The sequence below is a fragment of the Oncorhynchus keta genome, chromosome 20 (genome assembly GCF_023373465.1).
Source record: "Oncorhynchus keta strain PuntledgeMale-10-30-2019 chromosome 20, Oket_V2, whole genome shotgun sequence".
NCBI classification, from domain to species: domain Eukaryota; kingdom Metazoa; phylum Chordata; class Actinopteri; order Salmoniformes; family Salmonidae; genus Oncorhynchus; species Oncorhynchus keta.
In genome coordinates, this window is record NC_068440.1 from 20791408 (window position 1) to 20809814 (window position 18407).

At 47.3% G+C, this 18407-nt stretch overlaps 1 protein-coding gene and 1 long non-coding RNA gene across 2 annotated transcripts in view; one reads left to right on the forward strand and one right to left on the reverse strand.

Moving 5' to 3' along the window:
- Positions 1-13958, forward strand: part of LOC118377571 (ubiquitin-conjugating enzyme E2Q-like protein 1) — a 34620-nt gene extending 20662 nt beyond the window's left edge. Inside the window, exon 3 of the mRNA XM_052472258.1 lies at positions 12839-13958. Within this exon, the coding sequence (XP_052328218.1) occupies positions 12839-12970 (132 nt within the window). The 3' untranslated portion in view covers positions 12971-13958. The remainder of the gene's footprint in view (positions 1-12838) is intronic.
- Positions 13959-15232: 1274 nt separating this feature from the next.
- Positions 15233-16785, reverse strand: LOC127909890 (uncharacterized). Its single transcript, XR_008072843.1, has 4 exons — positions 16599-16785; positions 16479-16558; positions 16079-16398; positions 15233-15316 (listed from the first exon to the last, which is right to left on the reverse strand). It is a non-coding gene; the product is annotated as an uncharacterized LOC127909890 (long non-coding RNA).
- Between the last annotated feature and the right edge of the window lie 1622 nt (positions 16786-18407).

An 18407-nucleotide genomic window follows, 5' to 3' on the forward strand; every position in this document is an offset into this window, starting at 1 on the left:
CAATGGGTTTTGAGAAGGAGGTGAGGAGAGAATAGGCCTACTACTACTCTGACTATTGAGATACAGCCTTAATGTCTGTGTGTCTCCTCTGTGAGACAGGAGAAAGGTCCCTTCTCTCTAACCTTAACCTCCAATGGGTTTTGAGAAGGAGGTGAGGAGAGAATAGGCCTACTACTACTCTGACTATTGAGATACAGCCTTAATGTCTGTGTGTCTCCTCTGTGAGACAGGAGAAAGGTCCCTTCTCTCTAACCTTAACCTCCAATGGGTTTTGAGAAGGAGGTGAGGAGAGAGTAGGCCTACTACTACTCTGACTATTGAGATACAGCCTTAATGTCTGTGTGTCTCCTCTGTGAGACAGGAGAAAGGTCCCTTCTCTCTAACCTTAACCTCCAATGGGTTTTGAGAAGGAGGTGAGGAGAGAGTAGGCCTACTACTACTCTGACTATTGAGATACAGCCTTAATGTCTGTGTCTCTCCTCTGTGAGACAGGAGAAAGGTCCCTTCTCTCTAACCTTAACCTCCAATGGGTTTTGAGAAGGAGGTGAGGAGAGAGTAGGCCTACTACTACTCTGACTATTGAGATACAGCCTTAATGTCTGTGTGTCTCCTCTGTGAGACAGGAGAAAGGTCCCTTCTCTCTAACCTTAACCTCCAATGGGTTTTGAGAAGGAGGTGAGGAGAGAGTAGGCCTACTACTACTCTGACTATTGAGATACAGCCTTAATGTCTGTGTGTCTCCTCTGTGAGACAGGAGAAAGGTCCCTTCTCTCTAACCTTAACCTCCAATGGGTTTTGAGAAGGAGGTGAGGAGAGAGTAGGCCTACTACTACTCTGACTATTGAGATACAGCCTTAATGTCTATGTGTCTCCTCTGTGAGACAGGAGAAAGGTCCCTTCTCTCTAACCTTAACCTCCAATGGGTTTTGAGAAGGAGGTGAGGAGAGAATAGGCCTACTACTACTCTGACTATTGAGATACAGCCTTAATGTCTATGTGTCTCCTCTGTGAGACAGGAGAAAGGTCCCTTCTCTCTAACCTTAACCTCCAATGGGTTTTGAGAAGGAGGTGAGGAGAGAATAGGCCTACTACTACTCTGACTATTGAGATACAGCCTTAATGTCTATGTGTCTCCTCTGTGAGACAGGAGAAAGGTCCCTTCTCTCTAACCTTAACCTCCAATGGGTTTTGAGAAGGAGGTGAGGAGAGAGTAGGCCTACTACTACTCTGACTATTGAGATACAGCCTCTGTGAGACAGGAGAAAGGTCCCTTCTCTCTAACCTTAACCTCCAATGGGTTTTGAGAAGGAGGTGAGGAGAGAGTAGGCCTACTACTACTCTGACTATTGAGATACAGCCTTAATGTCTATGTGTCTCCTCTGTGAGACAGGAGAAAGGTCCCTTCTCTCTAACCTTAACCTCCAATGGGTTTTGAGAAGGAGGTGAGGAGAGAGTAGGCCTACTACTACTCTGACTATTGAGATACAGCCTTAATGTCTATGTGTCTCCTCTGTGAGACAGGAGAAAGGTCCCTTCTCTCTAACCTTAACCTCCAATGGGTTTTGAGAAGGAGGTGAGGAGAGAGTAGGCCTACTACTACTCTGACTATTGAGATACAGCCTTAATGTCTATGTGTCTCCTCTGTGAGACAGGAGAAAGGTCCCTTCTCTCTAACCTTAACCTCCAATGGGTTTTGAGAAGGAGGTGAGGAGAGAGTAGGCCTACTACTACTCTGACTATTGAGATACAGCCTTAATGTCTGTGTGTCTCCTCTGTGAGACAGGAGAAAGGTCCCTTCTCTCTAACCTTAACCTCCAATGGGTTTTGAGAAGGAGGTGAGGAGAGAATAGGCCTACTACTACTCTGACTATTGAGATACAGCCTTAATGTCTATGTGTCTCCTCTGTGAGACAGGAGAAAGGTCCCTTCTCTCTAACCTTAACCTCCAATGGGTTTTGAGAAGGAGGTGAGGAGAGAGTAGGCCTACTACTACTCTGACTATTGAGATACAGCCTTAATGTCTGTGTGTCTCCTCTGTGAGACAGGAGAAAGGTCCCTTCTCTCTAACCTTAACCTCCAATGGGTTTTGAGAAGGAGGTGAGGAGAGAGTAGGCCTACTACTACTCTGACTATTGAGATACAGCCTTAATGTCTGTGTGTCTCCTCTGTGAGACAGGAGAAAGGTCCCTTCTCTCTAACCTTAACCTCCAATGGGTTTTGAGAAGGAGGTGAGGAGAGAGTAGGCCTACTACTACTCTGACTATTGAGATACAGCCTTAATGTCTGTGTGTCTCTCTGTGAGACAGGAGAAAGGTCCCTTCTCTCTAACCTTAACCTCCAATGGGTTTTGAGAAGGAGGTGAGGAGAGAGTAGGCCTACTACTACTCTGACTATTGAGATACAGCCTTAATGTCTGTGTGTCTCCTCTGTGAGACAGGAGAAAGGTCCCTTCTCTCTAACCTTAACCTCCAATGGGTTTTGAGAAGGAGGTGAGGAGAGAGTAGGCCTACTACTACTCTGACTATTGAGATACAGCCTTAATGTCTGTGTGTCTCCTCTGTGAGACAGGAGAAAGGTCCCTTCTCTCTAACCTTAACCTCCAATGGGTTTTGAGAAGGAGGTGAGGAGAGAGTAGGCCTACTACTACTCTGACTATTGAGATACAGCCTTAATGTCTGTGTGTCTCCTCTGTGAGACAGGAGAAAGGTCCCTTCTCTCTAACCTTAACCTCCAATGGGTTTTGAGAAGGAGGTGAGGAGAGAATAGGCCTACTACTACTCTGACTATTGAGATACAGCCTTAATGTCTGTGTGTCTCCTCTGTGAGACAGGAGAAAGGTCCCTTCTCTCTAACCTTAACCTCCAATGGGTTTTGAGAAGGAGGTGAGGAGAGAGTAGGCCTACTACTACTCTGACTATTGAGATACAGCCTTAATGTCTGTGTGTCTCCTCTGTGAGACAGGAGAAAGGTCCCTTCTCTCTAACCTTAACCTCCAATGGGTTTTGAGAAGGAGGTGAGGAGAGAGTAGGCCTACTACTACTCTGACTATTGAGATACAGCCTTAATGTCTGTGTGTCTCCTCTGTGAGACAGGAGAAAGGTCCCTTCTCTCTAACCTTAACCTCCAATGGGTTTTGAGAAGGAGGTGAGGAGAGAGTAGGCCTACTACTACTCTGACTATTGAGATACAGCCTTAATGTCTGTGTGTCTCCTCTGTGAGACAGGAGAAAGGTCCCTTCTCTCTAACCTTAACCTCCAATGGGTTTTGAGAAGGAGGTGAGGAGAGAATAGGCCTACTACTACTCTGACTATTGAGATACAGCCTTAATGTCTGTGTGTCTCCTCTGTGAGACAGGAGAAAGGTCCCTTCTCTCTAACCTTAACCTCCAATGGGTTTTGAGAAGGAGGTGAGGAGAGAATAGGCCTACTACTACTCTGACTATTGAGATACAGCCTTAATGTCTATGTGTCTCCTCTGTGAGACAGGAGAAAGGTCCCTTCTCTCTAACCTTAACCTCCAATGGGTTTTGAGAAGGAGGTGAGGAGAGAGTAGGCCTACTACTACTCTGACTATTGAGATACAGCCTTAATGTCTATGTGTCTCCTCTGTGAGACAGGAGAAAGGTCCCTTCTCTCTAACCTTAACCTCCAATGGGTTTTGAGAAGGAGGTGAGGAGAGAGTAGGCCTACTACTACTCTGACTATTGAGATACAGCCTTAATGTCTGTGTGTCTCCTCTGTGAGACAGGAGAAAGGTCCCTTCTCTCTAACCTTAACCTCCAATGGGTTTTGAGAAGGAGGTGAGGAGAGAGTAGGCCTACTACTACTCTGACTATTGAGATACAGCCTTAATGTCTGTGTGTCTCCTCTGTGAGACAGGAGAAAGGTCCCTTCTCTCTAACCTTAACCTCCAATGGGTTTTGAGAAGGAGGTGAGGAGAGAATAGGCCTACTACTACTCTGACTATTGAGATACAGCCTTAATGTCTGTGTGTCTCCTCTGTGAGACAGGAGAAAGGTCCCTTCTCTCTAACCTTAACCTCCAATGGGTTTTGAGAAGGAGGTGAGGAGAGAGTAGGCCTACTACTACTCTGACTATTGAGATACAGCCTTAATGTCTGTGTGTCTCCTCTGTGAGACAGGAGAAAGGTCCCTTCTCTCTAACCTTAACCTCCAATGGGTTTTGAGAAGGAGGTGAGGAGAGAGTAGGCCTACTACTACTCTGACTATTGAGATACAGCCTTAATGTCTGTGTCTCTCCTCTGTGAGACAGGAGAAAGGTCCCTTCTCTCTAACCTTAACCTCCAATGGGTTTTGAGAAGGAGGTGAGGAGAGAGTAGGCCTACTACTACTCTGACTATTGAGATACAGCCTTAATGTCTGTGTGTCTCCTCTGTGAGACAGGAGAAAGGTCCCTTCTCTCTAACCTTAACCTCCAATGGGTTTTGAGAAGGAGGTGAGGAGAGAGTAGGCCTACTACTACTCTGACTATTGAGATACAGCCTTAATGTCTGTGTGTCTCCTCTGTGAGACAGGAGAAAGGTCCCTTCTCTCTAACCTTAACCTCCAATGGGTTTTGAGAAGGAGGTGAGGAGAGAGTAGGCCTACTACTACTCTGACTATTGAGATACAGCCTTAATGTCTGTGTGTCTCCTCTGTGAGACAGGAGAAAGGTCCCTTCTCTCTAACCTTAACCTCCAATGGGTTTTGAGAAGGAGGTGAGGAGAGAGTAGGCCTACTACTACTCTGACTATTGAGATACAGCCTTAATGTCTGTGTGTCTCCTCTGTGAGACAGGAGAAAGGTCCCTTCTCTCTAACCTTAACCTCCAATGGGTTTTGAGAAGGAGGTGAGGAGAGAGTAGGCCTACTACTACTCTGACTATTGAGATACAGCCTTAATGTCTGTGTGTCTCCTCTGTGAGACAGGAGAAAGGTCCCTTCTCTCTAACCTTAACCTCCAATGGGTTTTGAGAAGGAGGTGAGGAGAGAGTAGGCCTACTACTACTCTGACTATTGAGATACAGCCTTAATGTCTGTGTGTCTCCTCTGTGAGACAGGAGAAAGGTCCCTTCTCTCTAACCTTAACCTCCAATGGGTTTTGAGAAGGAGGTGAGGAGAGAGTAGGCCTACTACTACTCTGACTATTGAGATACAGCCTTAATGTCTGTGTGTCTCCTCTGTGAGACAGGAGAAAGGTCCCTTCTCTCTAACCTTAACCTCCAATGGGTTTTGAGAAGGAGGTGAGGAGAGAGTAGGCCTACTACTACTCTGACTATTGAGATACAGCCTTAATGTCTGTGTGTCTCCTCTGTGAGACAGGAGAAAGGTCCCTTCTCTCTAACCTTAACCTCCAATGGGTTTTGAGAAGGAGGTGAGGAGAGAATAGGCCTACTACTACTCTGACTATTGAGATACAGCCTTAATGTCTGTGTGTCTCCTCTGTGAGACAGGAGAAAGGTCCCTTCTCTCTAACCTTAACCTCCAATGGGTTTTGAGAAGGAGGTGAGGAGAGAGTAGGCCTACTACTACTCTGACTATTGAGATACAGGCTTAATGTCTGTGTGTCTCCTCTGTGAGACAGGAGAAAGGTCCCTTCTCTCTAACCGTAACCTCCAATGGGTTTTGAGAAGGAGGTGAGGAGAGAGTAGGCCTACTACTACTCTGACTATTGAGATACAGCCTTAATGTCTGTGTCTCTCCTCTGTGAGACAGGAGAAAGGTCCCTTCTCTCTAACCTTAACCTCCAATGGGTTTTGAGAAGGAGGTGAGGAGAGAGTAGGCCTACTACTACTCTGACTATTGAGATACAGCCTTAATGTCTATGTGTCTCCTCTGTGAGACAGGAGAAAGGTCCCTTCTCTCTAACCTTAACCTCCAATGGGTTTTGAGAAGGAGGTGAGGAGAGAATAGGCCTACTACTACTCTGACTATTGAGATACAGCCTTAATGTCTGTGTGTCTCCTCTGTGAGACAGGAGAAAGGTCCCTTCTCTCTAACCTTAACCTCCAATGGGTTTTGAGAAGGAGGTGAGGAGAGAGTAGGCCTACTACTACTCTGACTATTGAGATACAGCCTTAATGTCTGTGTGTCTCCTCTGTGAGACAGGAGAAAGGTCCCTTCTCTCTAACCTTAACCTCCAATGGGTTTTGAGAAGGAGGTGAGGAGAGAGTAGGCCTACTACTACTCTGACTATTGAGATACAGCCTTAATGTCTATGTGTCTCCTCTGTGAGACAGGAGAAAGGTCCCTTCTCTCTAACCTTAACCTCCAATGGGTTTTGAGAAGGAGGTGAGGAGAGAGTAGGCCTACTACTACTCTGACTATTGAGATACAGCCTTAATGTCTGTGTGTCTCCTCTGTGAGACAGGAGAAAGGTCCCTTCTCTCTAACCTTAACCTCCAATGGGTTTTGAGAAGGAGGTGAGGAGAGAGTAGGCCTACTACTACTCTGACTATTGAGATACAGCCTTAATGTCTGTGTGTCTCCTCTGTGAGACAGGAGAAAGGTCCCTTCTCTCTAACCTTAACCTCCAATGGGTTTTGAGAAGGAGGTGAGGAGAGAGTAGGCCTACTACTACTCTGACTATTGAGATACAGCCTTAATGTCTGTGTGTCTCCTCTGTGAGACAGGAGAAAGGTCCCTTCTCTCTAACCTTAACCTCCAATGGGTTTTGAGAAGGAGGTGAGGAGAGAGTAGGCCTACTACTACTCTGACTATTGAGATACAGCCTTAATGTCTGTGTGTCTCCTCTGTGAGACAGGAGAAAGGTCCCTTCTCTCTAACCTTAACCTCCAATGGGTTTTGAGAAGGAGGTGAGGAGAGAGTAGGCCTACTACTACTCTGACTATTGAGATACAGCCTTAATGTCTGTGTGTCTCCTCTGTGAGACAGGAGAAAGGTCCCTTCTCTCTAACCTTAACCTCCAATGGGTTTTGAGAAGGAGGTGAGGAGAGAGTAGGCCTACTACTACTCTGACTATTGAGATACAGCCTTAATGTCTGTGTGTCTCCTCTGTGAGACAGGAGAAAGGTCCCTTCTCTCTAACCTTAACCTCCAATGGGTTTTGAGAAGGAGGTGAGGAGAGAGTAGGCCTACTACTACTCTGACTATTGAGATACAGCCTTAATGTCTGTGTGTCTCTCCTCTGTGAGACAGGAGAAAGGTCCCTTCTCTCTAACCTTAACCTCCAATGGGTTTTGAGAAGGAGGTGAGGAGAGAGTAGGCCTACTACTACTCTGACTATTGAGATACAGCCTTAATGTCTATGTGTCTCCTCTGTGAGACAGGAGAAAGGTCCCTTCTCTCTAACCTTAACCTCCAATGGGTTTTGAGAAGGAGGTGAGGAGAGAATAGGCCTACTACTACTCTGACTATTGAGATACAGCCTTAATGTCTGTGTCTCTCTGTGAGACAGGAGAAAGGTCCCTTCTCTCTAACCTTAACCTCCAATGGGTTTTGAGAAGGAGGTGAGGAGAGAGTAGGCCTACTACTACTCTGACTATTGAGATACAGCCTTAATGTCTGTGTGTCTCCTCTGTGAGACAGGAGAAAGGTCCCTTCTCTCTAACCTTAACCTCCAATGGGTTTTGAGAAGGAGGTGAGGAGAGAGTAGGCCTACTACTACTCTGACTATTGAGATACAGCCTTAATGTCTATGTGTCTCCTCTGTGAGACAGGAGAAAGGTCCCTTCTCTCTAACCTTAACCTCCAATGGGTTTTGAGAAGGAGGTGAGGAGAGAGTAGGCCTACTACTACTCTGACTATTGAGATACAGCCTTAATGTCTGTGTGTCTCCTCTGTGAGACAGGAGAAAGGTCCCTTCTCTCTAACCTTAACCTCCAATGGGTTTTGAGAAGGAGGTGAGGAGAGAGTAGGCCTACTACTACTCTGACTATTGAGATACAGCCTTAATGTCTATGTGTCTCCTCTGTGAGACAGGAGAAAGGTCCCTTCTCTCTAACCTTAACCTCCAATGGGTTTTGAGAAGGAGGTGAGGAGAGAGTAGGCCTACTACTACTCTGACTATTGAGATACAGCCTTAATGTCTGTGTGTCTCCTCTGTGAGACAGGAGAAAGGTCCCTTCTCTCTAACCTTAACCTCCAATGGGTTTTGAGAAGGAGGTGAGGAGAGAGTAGGCCTACTACTACTCTGACTATTGAGATACAGCCTTAATGTCTGTGTGTCTCCTCTGTGAGACAGGAGAAAGGTCCCTTCTCTCTAACCTTAACCTCCAATGGGTTTTGAGAAGGAGGTGAGGAGAGAGTAGGCCTACTACTACTCTGACTATTGAGATACAGCCTTAATGTCTGTGTGTCTCCTCTGTGAGACAGGAGAAAGGTCCCTTCTCTCTAACCTTAACCTCCAATGGGTTTTGAGAAGGAGGTGAGGAGAGAGTAGGCCTACTACTACTCTGACTATTGAGATACAGCCTTAATGTCTATGTGTCTCCTCTGTGAGACAGGAGAAAGGTCCCTTCTCTCTAACCTTAACCTCCAATGGGTTTTGAGAAGGAGGTGAGGAGAGAGTAGGCCTACTACTACTCTGACTATTGAGATACAGCCTTAATGTCTGTGTGTCTCCTCTGTGAGACAGGAGAAAGGTCCCTTCTCTCTAACCTTAACCTCCAATGGGTTTTGAGAAGGAGGTGAGGAGAGAGTAGGCCTACTACTACTCTGACTATTGAGATACAGCCTTAATGTCTGTGTCTCTCCTCTGTGAGACAGGAGAAAGGTCCCTTCTCTCTAACCTTAACCTCCAATGGGTTTTGAGAAGGAGGTGAGGAGAGAGTAGGCCTACTACTACTCTGACTATTGAGATACAGCCTTAATGTCTATGTGTCTCCTCTGTGAGACAGGAGAAAGGTCCCTTCTCTCTAACCTTAACCTCCAATGGGTTTTGAGAAGGAGGTGAGGAGAGAGTAGGCCTACTACTACTCTGACTATTGAGATACAGCCTTAATGTCTGTGTCTCTCCTCTGTGAGACAGGAAAAAGGTCCCAACTTCTGAGCTGATGATCCTCCTGTTCTTATTATGTTCCTGTTCTAGTCTGTTCTAGTCTGTCTTAGTCACTGAGTCTCATTAACCAGCACATTTAGACATGGAAACTGTGTTCCTAATCACCTGACCACTCAGCATTATGACCCCATCCTACTCATCCCCAGAATCTTTATGACACAAAATGTCCGACCAGACACACAAGCCTGCCATTTGACACAAAATGGCTGAATCTGAAACAGAGTCTCAATTGACACCCTGTTCCACACGTAGTGCACTACTTTTGACCAGACAAAGAATGGTTCTGAAATTGCATCCTAAGATAATGCACAATATAAGGAATAGGGTGCTATTTCAGATGCTTTTACGCTATTGCTACTCTCTGTTCATCATATATGTATAGTCACTTGAACTTTAACCATATCTACATGTACATACTACCTCAATAAGCCTGACTAACTGGTAGCCTCGCTACTTTTATAGCCTCGCTACTGTATATAGCCAGTCTTTTTACTGTTGAATTTCTTTACCTACCTATTGTTCACCTAATACCTTTTTTGCACTATTTGTTAGAGCCTGTAGGTAAGCATTTCACTGTAAGGTCTACACCTGTTGTATTCGGCGCACTTGACAAATAAACTTGGATTTGATTTGATTTGCAGATAGCGTCAGCATCGTGCACAACATTTGACCAGAGCCTTACTGAGATTTGGTTGATCCCTTTGACACAAAATGACCGTACAGACACACTAACCGCTCGTTTAATACATTACCCTTTAATGTGGTTTGAGTGTGACCAATGGAAACTGATTTACTGCGGTGGTGGCAAGGAGCCATTCTGGCCTGTGTTCTCTCTCTCTCTCTCTCTCTGTCTCTCTCTGTCTCTCTCTGTCTCTCTCGCTTTTTCTGTCTCTTTTCCTCTCCCGCTTTTTCTCTCTCGCTTTCTCTATCTCTTTCCCTCTCTCCCTCCTTCTCTTTCTCTCTTACTCTTGCTCCGTCTCTCTCTTCCTCCCCCTCCCTCTATCTCTATCTCTCTCACTTTCTCTGTGTGTGTGTGTGTGTCTGTGTGTGTGTGTGTGTGTGTGTGAGTTGACTCTTCAAAGCGTTATGCTCCAGAGGTGAATCATAAATTAGATGATGTCATTTAAGACAACACACGACGCCTCCAAATGCAGAATCAGCCATGCATTTTATATTAGCTTTAGTATGCCTCTTATTGTGGCTCTGAGGCTAAATATTAATATTTTGAAGATAAAGTCTGGGCTTTTTTGTTTTGTCATTTTGTTCTCCCACCCACACAATCCTCTTTAGAGAAGACTGAGCCACTGTTGCTAAGAGATCATCCCAGCTTTAGCGTCACATGCAACGCCTACACTCGCTTCTTTCCTCCTCTCCCACATACTGTATATTATTAGCCTTTGTGTGTGTAGGAAATACAGTTGTTATTGTTTTTTTTTACCAAGATGGGAGATTGTGTTTGGATGGAATTGCTTCTTTGACTAACTCAATTGTTTGTGGGATGCTTTTTGCAGCCATCGCAAGAATATTATCTCCCATATTTTTTCTTTTCATATTTGTGATGTTGAAATGTTTCATTGTTGGATCTGAGAAGAGGATCTAGTCTCCAGAGTAGCTCCTTCTCTCTGGCAATCGAGAGTGACATCTTGGGTTTTTCTCTCCTTTCTCTTTCCTTCAACATTAATCTAATGTTGCAACAGCATCCAAAGCTTTCACCACCAAAACCGTGGTCATGTATACACTATATATACAAAAGTGTATGGACGCCACTTCAAATGAGTTTATTCTGCTATTTTAGCCACACCCATTGCTGACAGGTTGCAATCTCCATATACAAACATTGGCAGTAGAATGGTCTTAGTGAAGCACTCAGTTTGTCACATTTCTGCCCTGCTAGAGAAATGTTATTGTGAAGTGGAAATGTCTAGGAGCAACAACGGCTCAGCCGCAAAGTGGTAGGCCACACAGTCACACGGAACGGGACCACTGAGTGCTGAAGCACATAGGTCATAATAATCATCTGTCCTCAGTTGCAACACTCACTACCGAGTTCCAAACTGCTGGAAGCAACATCAGCACAAGAACTGTTCATCGGGAGCTTCATGAAATGGGTTTTCATGGCCGAGCAGCCACACACAAGCCTAAGATCACCATGCGCAATGCCAAGCGTCAGCTGAAGTGGTGTAAAGCTCGCCGCCATTGGACTCTGGAGCAGTGGAAACGCGTTCTCTGGAGTGATGAATTACGCTTCACCATCTGGCGGTCCGATTGATGAATCTGTGTTTGACGGATGCCAGGAGAACGCTACCTGCCCCAATGCATAGTGCCAACTGTAAAGTTTGGTGGAGGAGGAATAATGGTCTGGGAAGGCCCTTTCCTGTTTCAGCATGACAATGCCCCTGTTCACAAAGCAAGATCCATACAGAATTTGTAAATAATAATATTTTGTATATTTTTTATTAATAAAAACCTTGGATGGCTTGTTTATTTTATCACATTTGATTAGATAATAGCATATCTTTCCCCAATCAAGAGAGTGATAGACGTTGTTTACGCATCCACCCTAACACTACACTACACATGTCACTCAATGTGACATTCCACCTGCTACACAGAAAACAACCAAAATCAACTTTATTTTTCATTATTTCAATTCACAAGATAGAATGAAAGTGCGTGTCAGGCATTGAGAATTAAAGCTGGCTGATTCTTGAGCTTGGACGCAATCGCAATGCGAGCAGCATAGTAGCTTCCATAACATTCTTTAAACGCCTTCCCCTGATGGCTGATATATAGCAGGGCCGTAAGAACCCAATTTCATTTTTGTTCTTCATGTCTGATCTTTTTTTCAGTCCATTTTCTGTCACTGTTCCATTACATTTTGGGTGGTTGTTTTGGTAACAGCAAGTCATGTGGAAAAAAAATCTGCGTCCAGACTGAGGTTGCGTAATGTATCATTGGGAAGCACATACAGATGTGGTACAAATCAGAACTCAAAAGATCTGATGTTTTTTGTTGTTGTTGCTGTTTATACATATCAAATATGACAAATAATTGGCAAAAGATCAGAGTTGGGATTCCTTTGAGATCAGTGTGGGGATCAGCGTCGAGATCAGTGTGGAAGAACTTGACTGGCCTGCACAGAGCCCTGACCTCGACCCCATCGAACACCTTTGGGATGAATTGGAACACCGACTGTGAGCCAGGCCTAATCACCCAACATCAGTGCCTGACCTCTTGTGGCTGAATGGAAGTAAGTCCCCGCAGCAATGTTCCAACATCTATTGGAAAGCCTTCCTGAAAGAGTGGAAGAGAGGCTGGAAGAGAGGCTGTTATAGCAGCAAAGGGGGGACCAACTCCATATTAATGCCCATGATTTTGGAATGAGATGTTCGATGAGCAGCTGTCCACATATTTTTGGTCATGTAGTGTATGTTATTATTCACCTGTAAAATAATTTTACCATTCATCCTTATGAGGATATTCATCCTTTTGATGCAGTACTGGTGGTATAAGGGTGTCGAATATCTGTGACAAGGAAGTTTTTTTTAATGTAAAGAGCTGACTTAGTAGTCAGTCACCTTGGGGAGTTTGACAAAGGGAGCTTGTGGAAGGATGGTTGATGGTTGTGGGTCTCTCTTTTCTCAGCAATAATTGACTCAGTGGCGTGTAGAATGCAGATGATACTGTACTCATTCTCACTCCCTCTCGCTCTCGCTCTCTTTCTGTGTGGGTGTGTTTTCAACGTATCAATGACGTCAATTCCCTACTAATCATCTCTCTCTCCTTCTCTCCCTCCCTCTCTTTCTCTCTCTCTTTCCGTAGGGGCGTATCTGCAGAAAATCAGGGAAGTCCAAGAAGGCGTTTAGCCGCAAAGAGGCGGAGGCCACCTTTAAGAGTCTGGTGAAGACCCACGAGAAGTACGGCTGGGTCTCCCCCCCTGTGTCTGACGGCTGAGGTGACGGGCCGGCCATGACGCTAGCTAGCCATGCTAACCATGACACACCACGCTAACTCGACTCCTCCTCCTTGACCATACCAATCCACCGCTCCAGTTGTTTTCGGTTGCTTTGGGTTTTTTCTTGTTGTTGTCTTCATCAGCTCACTGAGACTTCAGAAGGAACAAATAAAGGAACGCTCGCCTACTTCGTCTTCACTTTGCCGATAATCTTCATAATCTCGTCATCATCAAGCCTCCCTCCTGCGCTGCACTCCTCCCTCCCTCCTCTCTCTCTCTGCGTTCATCCCTCCTTCGGCTGAGTAGCAGGTTCTGCGGGATGTGCGTGAACTGACTTATTCAGGAAAGTGTGTGTGTGTGTGTGTCAGCGGAGTATTTGTCACAGCGGTTGATGGATTGGGTTTCCGACACACGCACACACACACCAACCACACACCAACCACACACACACACTGACTGTGTGGGGATCTATAGAAAGACTGTGAAAGACTACTGAGAAGAGGGAGATGTATCACCTCTCCTCTTTTGTCCCACCCTCCCATCTCACCTTCCTTCCTCTCCTCTTTTGTCCCACCCTCCCATCTCACCTTCCTTCCTCTCCTCTTTTGTCCCACCCTCCCATCTCACCTTCCTTCCTCTCCTCTTTTGTCCCACCCTCTCATCTCACCTTCCTTCCTCTCCTCTTTTGTCCCACCCTCCCATCTCACCTTCCTTCCTCTCCTCTTTTGTCCCACCCTCCCATCTCACCTTCCTTCCTCTCCTCTTTTGTCCCACCCTCCCATCTCACCTTCCTTCCTCTCCTCTTTTGTCCCACCCTCCCATCTCACCTTCCTTCCTCTCCTCTTTTGTCCCACCCTCCCATCTCACCTTCCTTCCTCTCCTCTTTTGTCCCACCCTCCCATCTCACCTTCCTTCCTCTCCTCTTTTGTCCCACCCTCCCATCTCACCTTCCTTCCTCTCCTCTTTTGTCCCACCCTCCCATCTCACCTTCCTTCCTCTCCTCTTTTGTCCCACCCTCCCATCTCACCTTCCTCCTCTCCTCTTTTGTCCCACCCTCCCATCTCACCTTCCTTCCTCTCCTCTTTGTCCCACCCTCCCATCTCACCTTCCTTCCTCTCCTCTTTTGTCCCATCCTCCCATCTCACCTTCCTTCCTCTCCTCTTTTGTCCCACCCTCCCATCTCACCTTCCTTCCTCTCCTCTTTTGTCCCACCCTCCCATCTCACCTTCCTTCCTCTCCTCTTTTGTCCCACCCTCCCATCTCACCTTCCTTCCTCTCCTCTTTTGTCCCACCCTCCCATCTCACCTTCCTTCCTCTCCTCTTTTGTCCCACCCTCCCATCTCACCTTCCTTCCTCTCCTCTTTTGTCCCACCCTCCCATCTCACCTTCCTTCCTCTCCTCTTTTGTCCCACCCTCCCATCTCACCTTCCTTCCTCTCCTCTTTTGTCCCACCCTCCCATCTCACCTTCCTTCCTCTCCTCTTTTGTCCCACCCTCCCATCTCACCTTCCTTCCTCTCCTCTTTTGTCCCACCCTCCCATCTCACCTTCCTTCCTCTCCTCTTTTGTCCCACCCTCCCATCTCACCTTCCTTCCTCTCCTCTTTTGTCCCACCCTCCCATCTCACCTTCCTTCCTCTCCTCTTTTGTCCCACCCTCCCAGCTCACCTTCCTTCCTCTCCTCTTTTGTCCCACCCTCCCAGCTCACCTTCCTTCCTCTCCTCTTTTGTCCCACCCTCCCATCTCACCTTCCTTCCTCTCCTCTTTTGTCCCACCCTCCCATCTCACCTTCCTTCCTCTCCTCTTTTGTCCCACCCTCCCATCTCACCTTCCTTCCTCTCCTCTTTTGTCCCACCCTCCCATCTCACCTTCCTTCCTCTCCTCTTTTGTCCCACCCTCCCAGCTCACCTTCCTTCCTCTCCTCTTTTGTCCCACCCTCCCAGCTCACCTTCCTTCCTCTCCTCTTTTGTCCCACCCTCCCATCTCACCTTCCTTCCTCTCCTCTTTTGTCCCACCCTCCCAGCTCACCTTCCTTCCTCTCCTCTTTTGTCCCACCCTCCCATCTCACCTTCCTTCCTCTCCTCTTTTGTCCCACCCTCCCAGCTCACCTTCCTTCCTCTCCTCTTTTGTCCCACCCTCCCATCTCACCTTCCTTCCTCTCCTCTTTTGTCCCACCCTCCCATCTCACCTTCCTTCCTCTCCTCTTTTGTCCCATCCTCCCAGCTCACCTTCCTTCCTCTCCTCTTTTGTCCCACCCTCCCATCTCACCTTCCTTCCTCTCCTCTTTTGTCCCATCCTCCCATCTCACCTTCCTTCCTCTCCTCTTTTGTCCCACCCTCCCATCTCACCTTCCTTCCTCTCCTCTTTTGTCCCACCCTCCCATCTCACCTTCCTTCCTCTCCTCTTTTGTCCCATCCTCCCAGCTCACCTTCCTTCCTCTCCTCTTTTGTCCCACCCTCCCAGCTCACCTTCCTTCCTCTCCTCTTTTGTCCCACCCTCCCATCTCACCTTCCTTCCTCTCCTCTTTTGTCCCACCCTCCCAGCTCACCTCCCTTCCTCTCCTCTTTTTTCCCACACTCCCAGCTCACCTTCCTTCCTCTCCTCTTTTGTCCCACCCTCCCAGCTCTCACCTTCCTTCCTCTCCTCTTTTGTCCCACCCTCCCATCTCACCTTCCTTCCTCTCCTCTTTTGTCCCACCCTCCCAGCTCACCTTCCTTCCTCTCCTCTTTTGTCCCACCCTCCCAGCTCACCTTCCTTCCTCTCCTCTTTTGTCCCACCCTCCCAGCTCACCTTCCTTCCTCTCCTCTTTTGTCCCACCCTCCCAGCTCACCTTCCTTCCTCTCCTCTTTTGTCCCACCCTCCCAGCTCACCTTCCTTCCTCTCCTCTTTTGTCCCACCCTCCCAGCTCACCTTCCTTCCTCTCCTCTTTTGTCCCACCCTCCCATCTCACCTTCCTTCCTCTCCTCTTTTGTCCCACCCTCCCAGCTCACCTTCCTTCCTCTCCTCTTTTGTCCCACCCTCCCAGCTCACCTTCCTTCCTCTCCTCTTTTGTCCCACCCTCCCATCTCACCTTCCTTCCTCTCCTCTTTTGTCCCACCCTCCCAGCTCACCTTCCTTCCTCTCCTCTTTTGTCCCACCCTCCCATCTCACCTTCCTTCCTCTCCTCTTTTGTCCCACCCTCCCATCTCACCTTCCTTCCTCTCCTCTTTTGTCCCACCCTCCCATCTCACCTTCCTTCCTCTCCTCTTTTGTCCCACCCTCCCATCTCACCTTCCTTCCTCTCCTCTTTTGTCCCACCCTCCCATCTCACCTTCCTTCCTCTCCTCTTTTGTCCCACCCTCCCAGCTCACCTTCCTTCCTCTCCTCTTTTGTCCCACCCTCCCATCTCACCTTCCTTCCTCTCCTCTTTTGTCCCATCCTCCCATCTCACCTTCCTTCCTCTCCTCTTTTGTCCCACCCTCCCATCTCACCTTCCTTCCTCTCCTCTTTTGTCCCACCCTCCCATCTCACCTTCCTTCCTCTCCTCTTTTGTCCCATCCTCCCATCTCACCTTCCTTCCTCTCCTCTTTTGTCCCACCCTCCCATCTCACCTTCCTTCCTCTCCTCTTTTGTCCCATCCTCCCATCTCACCTTCCTTCCTCTCCTCTTTTGTCCCACCCTCCCATCTCACCTTCCTTCCTCTCCTCTTTTGTCCCACCCTCCCATCTCACCTTCCTTCCTCTCCTCTTTTGTCCCACCCTCCCATCTCACCTTCCTTCCTCTCCTCTTTTGTCCCACCCTCCCATCTCACCTTCCTTCCTCTCCTCTTTTGTCCCACCCCCCCATCTCACCTTCCTTCCTCTCCTCTTTTGTCCCACCCTCCCATCTCACCTTCCTTCCTCTCCTCTTTTGTCCCACCCTCCCAGCTCATGCATTCACCCCTTCTTTTTTGTTTGATTCTTCTCTCCTCTGTTCTTTTCTTTTTCACAGTTCAATGCTAAATTAAGATTGTAATGTATGTTAGAGCTGTGCTCTCTCTCCATCTCGCTTTCTATCGTTAATTCTCCTCTCTCTCTCTTTGTGGCTAAATTTAGACCTCAGTGTGTTGCGTAGACGGTTATTGATTTCTAATGAGAAAGAAAATCACTTCCTTTATATGCAGAGACTGTACAATTAATAGAATTCTCTCTCTCTCTCTCTCTCTCTCTCTCTCTCTCTCTCTCTCTCTCTCTCTCTCTCTCTCTCTCTCTCTCTCTCTCTCTCTCTCTCTCTCTCTCTCTCTCTCTCTCTCTCTCTCTCTCTCTCTCTCTCTCTCTCTCTCTCTCTCTCTCTCTCTCTCTCTCTCTCTCTCTCTCTCTCTCTCTCTCTCTCTCTCTCTCTCTCTCTCTCTCTCTCTCGTCACATTATCATGTATAGATGAAGACCAGCAGCTATAATTCATAATCCATGATTTAGGTACCAGATGGTCAAGCTAATAATCAGGCCCCTGAAAGGTGTGTGCATTGGCACATCACATGCACACTCAGCATTTAGCGTTGGCTCGCGCGCATACACACCTGCCAGCGTGGCTGTGTGTGATGATAACACCCCTAAATTAGGATGGACAGAGCAGAACTCTGGCGAGGATGGAGTGGTGGAATAATAAACAAGTGCCCTGTGTCTCAGTGAGCTCCTGATTAATGTCTGGAGGGAGGGAGAGAGGGAAGGAGAGAGGGAGGGAGAGAGTGAAGGAGAGAGAGAGGGAGAGGGGGAAGGAGAGAGGGAGGAAGAGAGGGAAGGAGAGAGGGAGGAATAGAGGGAGGAAGAGAGGGAAGGAGAGATGGAGGAATAGAGGGAGGAAGAGAGGGATGCAAACGTTGATGTTTACCGCCAGCTCCTCGAAATGTCAGCTGGAATCCAGAATGGCTGAAAAAAAGCATGTGTGTGTGTACAAACACACACACACACTGTAGCTTCAACATCCCTCTTGTTATGCTGTACAGTATATGTGTGGCTGGGAATGAGCACCACAAGGAGCTAGTTGCTAATTGCTGTGACATTTGACCAGAGAGTTGTCAGATGAATAACTAGTGAGAGTGATGACATCACACCTCCTTCTCTCACACACACACACACACACACACACACACACGCACGCACACGCACACACACACACACACACACACACACACACACACACACACACACACACACACACACACACACACACACACACATCCTGCACTGCTGGGTCGGGGGTTCTAGACAAACTCACTTTTTGTTTTACATTGTGTGTAAAGCAATGTTTATACAGTACATCCTTATAGACTATGTTCATCATCAGGGGGTGATATGTGTGTGAGAGTGGTTGTCTCGTGTGTGACGGTCTCTTGGACACAGTTAAAGACATCCCCATCTGGTATCTAATCATGAGAAAGGGTACGTTTTAAAATGGTACCCTACTGTATTACCCATCTAGTG